At 47.9% G+C, this 5,241-nt stretch overlaps 1 protein-coding gene across 1 annotated transcript in view; it reads right to left on the minus strand.

Annotated features, from left to right (window-relative positions):
- Positions 1–1,145: 1,145 nt before the first annotated feature.
- APCDD1 (adenomatosis polyposis coli down-regulated 1) overlaps positions 1,146–5,241 on the minus strand; it is an 18,050-nt gene continuing 13,954 nt past the window's right edge. The window contains exons 3-4 of the mRNA XM_006763269.2: positions 4,599–4,920; positions 1,146–3,229 (exon numbers count right to left, since the gene is read on the minus strand). Of these exons, the coding sequence (XP_006763332.2) occupies positions 2,772–3,229; positions 4,599–4,920 (780 nt within the window). The 3' untranslated portion in view covers positions 1,146–2,771. The remainder of the gene's footprint in view (positions 3,230–4,598; positions 4,921–5,241) is intronic.

Below are 5,241 nucleotides of genomic sequence, written 5' to 3' on the forward strand. Positions count from 1 at the left end.
AGCTCTGAGTCCTCTGCACACACTCACATTCTATTCCAGCTCTCACCAAGGTACTGGTCCTGGCTTGGGGGAATATTGGAATCTCAAACTAATAGAACTTTCTTCTCTTCTATTATACTAGTATGCAGTGCTTCCTTAATTTCAATTCATTAAAAAAAGTTTACTAGTATAGTTTCAGGCAGTGGGAGGAAGGCTGGCATCAAATATTTTTATTTAAAAAAGATAACGCCATGTGAAGGCCCAGTTGTGGCTGATAGTTTTTTGAAAGTAACTTGTAAATCATTTACCCTGGAAATCTTTACAGACTTGTGCATATTAATTCTGCTTTAGTTTTGCAAATTGTATACAAACAAAAAAGATGGAAACTTTTTCATAAAGAAGTTGCATTTATGAATGATCTATATTAGAATATAATTAATATCCTGTTATAGTCAATTGCTACTTGTGTTGTGCAGTCCCAGCAAGCCAGTGAAGTCTAGAGCATCCACCTTTTCACTACTCACTATACTCCCCAAACCTAGTGTTTGCAAGTAGAACTACCTGCTACTAACTTAGGGGTAGACTTGCCAGCACCAGAGAACATATTATGGAGTATTTTAAGCTTGCTGTAGAATATTCTGGACTCAGTCATACTTTTCTCAGAGATAGCATCTTGGTCTTAAGTTAAAATGTCTGACTCTTAAGCCTGAATGACTTCTGAAGACAGATTTCTTCAAGATGATGGGAAAACTGGGGAAGATCTTCATGGGATACATGGGGCTTACTTTTAAAGACACTTATTTGTATGAACATGACTGACATAAAACAAGATAAGATGTGATATATGTGGGTGATAAAGTAAGCAACAGGTGTAAGTCTAATTGTGTCACTAATTTGGGAATAAAACATATTGATCATTCTCTGCATTAGGAAGTGATATGATCGCATGACTTTCTTGTTATCCCTAAATTATATATTACATTGTATACATGTTACTACTTATATATTTGGGTATATGTATATATGTGTGTGTATATATTTGTGTGTACATATACATGTAATGTACTTTTTTAAAGTTTGAATAGATAAGTCTAAGCTGTGAATTAAGTGACGATAAATATACCACTTTTAGAGTAAAGCACTGAGGTATTCTTTGGCAGTGAGCATAGATTTCACATAATTTTATTATATCCTTTAAAGATAGCATTAGTAGTAATTAAATAGATCCACAGGTAAACTATCTTCTGGGAGTATTTTTGACATCTTTGTTTATTAAACTTGGCAGATATTAAGTTAGTCCTTTCATTGGAATAAACCCCCTTCGTATGCACCACAACTTAAAATATAACCTACAGATAAAGCACTTTGGCACTCCATGCCATCCTTGTAAGTTACCACCACAGCGAATGCTATAGCATTTCATAAATTTATTTCTTAAATACAAGTATGACTCTTGACCTCGACCGTGGTTTCCATGTTCACCTTTAGCCACATCCAGGATTTCAGTTACTCATCATTTCCCTCCCCCAGTCTCTCCTGGCAGTCACACGGGGTGTTCAGATAGCACCATTTGTGATAATGCAAAGGAACGGGCAGACACGATTCCTGCACCCTCCCCTGGCCTGTGAGAAAGCAGCTCGCAGTCTGTACCAGGTGACCCGACACTCGGCAGTGACAGAGCCCAAGTAATGGCAGGACAGAAACTGAGTCAAGCTGGCATGCCCCCTGGTAAGGAGCCTGTATACAAAGTCCAGTTTCACTCACGTCAAGGGCCTGATGGAGTACCCGCTTCGGAAGCCCCACTGCATCTCCTTGACCAGCCCGGCCCTCGAACACCTGTGTGGTCTCTGTTGCTCATCTTTGGAGGCAGCAGACATGCCAGAGTGAAGCACCATCTGCTCACCCCTGATAGATACAGCCTGAGCCAAGACGAGGGTCCCAGGAAGGGGAAACTGTGGAACCAGGGACACTCTATCATTTATGTGGCATTTAACACAGGCGCCAGCCCACGTTCCTGCCTGGTAACAGGACCGCTTTCTGTATTTGCCTGGCTGAACCTTGTCTCCTTAGCAGGTAGGACAGCACCAAGCATTCCCCAACCGCCCAGAAAACAGCGTCTAGCCACCATCTCTGTTCCCAACGAGCTAAAACAACAATAGTTTAAATTACTTTGAAACTTTAATTACAGGTACTTTTCCACTCAACATCGGAAAGTTTGGATGCTCTCCTTTTTTGCATCAAGGCTGTCAAGGTGGTTAAGGTAAATCGTGGGTCTTTTGCTATGTACATATCTACACCCAAGTCTCTTCTTTATTAATAAAACGTGTCTGGTTTGCAGTCCCAAACCAACAACCCTCTGCCGGACTCCAGGCTGTAAAACGCCGAGAGGAAACACCTTCAAAGGAGGACAGGAAGCAACCACAATGAAAAGCTGTAGCTCGCTATTCACTCCTTCTAAGTTCACCTCAGAAACCGAAGCATCATTACGAGGAAGAAAAGAAGCGGGCCTCGCTCGCCCCCTGCTCCCTCCACCAAACGCTCTGCGGTCTTAAAGTGCAATTACTACTGTGAAGGCGCCCAGGCCAGGGCCCCGACTGGACAGAGTTCAAAGCAGGAACTTCAAACAGAGCTGCTCATGACTCAGGCCGGGAGGGGGCGAGGCGAGGAGAAAGGGCAGGACAGTTCTGGGGCACTCAAGTGCATCGGCCGCAGTGTCCTCGCTTTTCCTAAGGGAAGAAACTGCCAATTGCAAGGAGACCTGGTGTGGATCAAATAGAACTTGGAAAACGTTTCTATCTGAGGCTATTCCAGTGCAGCAGAGTCAAAAGGCAGGCAAGCGCAGCAAGCCGCCGGGGACAGGCGCTCCTCCCCGGCGCCCGGCTCCTGTACTGCTGAGCCCTGTGGTCCTCGGAGAAGGAGAAGTCCTCGGGCCGGGACACGGAGGACGCGCACTGGACTAAGGGCATCTGGTAGGACGTGGCTCTCTTCTCGGGCCTGTCGGGACTGGACCCGTCGCTGGGCCTCTGGCCATTGAACAGCAGGTAGCGGCCGCGGGCGTCCTGCTCCATTTTGAAGATCTCGTATTCCGTGTGAGGTAGCTTGATTCCCAGGGCCACGCAGCCATTGGTGTGCGTCACATCCTGCTGGACGCCCACCTGCCAGGAGCCCTCGGCCCCACATTCGTTCCCGTTGAAGACGTTGAGGAGCGAGGCCGTGGCCGCATCCATGGGGGTGACCTTCATGTGATTCACTGCAAAGGGGAGAGGACGGCTCTGTGACTCTCGGGGAGTGAGCGTGCGGTGGGTACAGAAAGCCCGCGGAGCACCTGCCCACAGCACTGCACCCCAAAAGGCCTTCTGCCCTAGAACCAACCCTGATGCCCACCCGCCTGACCACGGCCTGCGTCAAAGCACCCTCAAGTGGAAAGATCAACGCGTTGCTCTGGATGACAATCACTCCACGTGTATGTTGGTCAAAATGGCCTACACTGGGCGCACACAGGCTGAGCCCAGATTGCAATGGGTCGCAATTGTCTTTGGTGACACTGACTCTTTGGGATTGACAAAATATTCAATGAAACTGGAATTTTTTTTTTAATGAAAAGATTTTAAGGTTTTTAAACATATTTGGTATCAAATACTTATAGTAGTTAGAAGTCTTGCAAATTATTACTGGCCCATAAGTTGGGCAACTAAAATAAATTAGGCTACAAACAAGAAAAATGAATAAATGCATTAAATACAAATCCTGGAACTGATAAGAGGACCTCTTTTGAAGACCCTTCCAGGGGACTGCATTCTATATACCAAGAGAGCTTTTGGGTCGAATTAGACACATGTGTCCATTCTCTTGGCTACAGCTACCAAAGGTCCATTCTCCTTGGACCAAATCTTCCTTTCTTAAGAGGAGGGCTGAGACGCCCTAGGAGTTATCTGGGCCATCAGAAATACTTTAGAGTAAATAGACTGACCCATGGAACGCTATCCTGGGAGCGGTCATCCCCAGGGTCCAGGCCGTCCCTCTTTGCCAGGACAGGGCTGACACCATCTTACAAAGGTGTGCAAGCAAAAGACTCTCTTCCTGATAACAGCCCAGAGACCCTCATTCCTCACCTTCCTCGCTCATTATGTATTCTAAGCCTCCCATGTTCGAGCACGTGACAATTTCCTCGCGCAGGACAAGCCCAGCGTTGGAAATGACAGCTCCGAGTCCCTGAAGTGTCACTCACACCTGCTTTTTATCGCTCACTAAAGAAAGCACGGTGCATGCAGTGAGGGTGATGTTATCGCAGGAGTAGCTCGGAATACGCCAAGAGCTGCACATAAGAAAGGAAACATGTAGACTTGAGACTTCACTCCCAGTAGCATCCTCCTGGGCCACACCTGGCACCCTGCACAGGGTGTGGGCTCCCCGGCCCCACCCTGGCTGGCAGAGAAGGCTCAGAGGCTATTGTAAATGCTGGCCTTGGGGCAGAAAGAGTTCCCTAATCTCTTTTCCAACATCTCTAGCAGAAAAGAGGACCTCTCCCTCGGGTTAGCTGCCTAAACAAAAGTCACAAAACCGCTCCCTCTCCCTCACGCATTGGGCTGTTGTGCTGGGCTTTCAGGCAGAAGACCTACCTTTGAACACAAACTCAGTTCCCCCCATGACCCTGGAGGAGTGCACGCCGCGGCTGTAGCGGCCCTTGGCGTAGATGGTGAAGGTGGGATGCTTGCAGACGGGGTCCGAGTAGTGGTAGTAATGCCCTTCCCAGGTGTTATTGTTGTCGTGGAAGATGAAGTGGCGCGTGAGGAAGAGGACCTCGGGCCGCACCTCACAGCGCTGGCTCACCCACTCGCCATGCAGGCCCACGGTCAGGTCCGCCTTGGGGGGCAGGAGGGGTGGGTGGTGCTCATCCGACCGGTGGATGATTCGACAGGCGATGCAGGCATGGTCGTGGTTCTGCAGCCAAGAGACAAACACAGGAGAGACCTGACTTAGGAGAGTGCAGTGTGCACGTGCTTCCTGCAATGGCGATCACCGCAGTGGGGTGGGCGAATCCCCTGGGCACCAGGACTTCTGTGACCTGGGTACCCAAGAAGCACCTGGAGCCATGCTACCAGGCACAGGTGGTGTGTATGTGTGTGCATGTGGTGTGTGCATACTCACAAGTGCACACGTGTTTGGCTGACATTAGAAACGCACCTAAATATTTCATAAAGAGACACCGTCTCTCTTTAGAATCCCATTACATCTTCAGAATGCATGTGCTAGACACTCTTT

Source organism: Myotis davidii, unplaced genomic scaffold (assembly GCF_000327345.1).
Source record: "Myotis davidii unplaced genomic scaffold, ASM32734v1 scaffold78, whole genome shotgun sequence".
Classification (NCBI taxonomy): Eukaryota; Metazoa; Chordata; class Mammalia; order Chiroptera; family Vespertilionidae; genus Myotis; species Myotis davidii.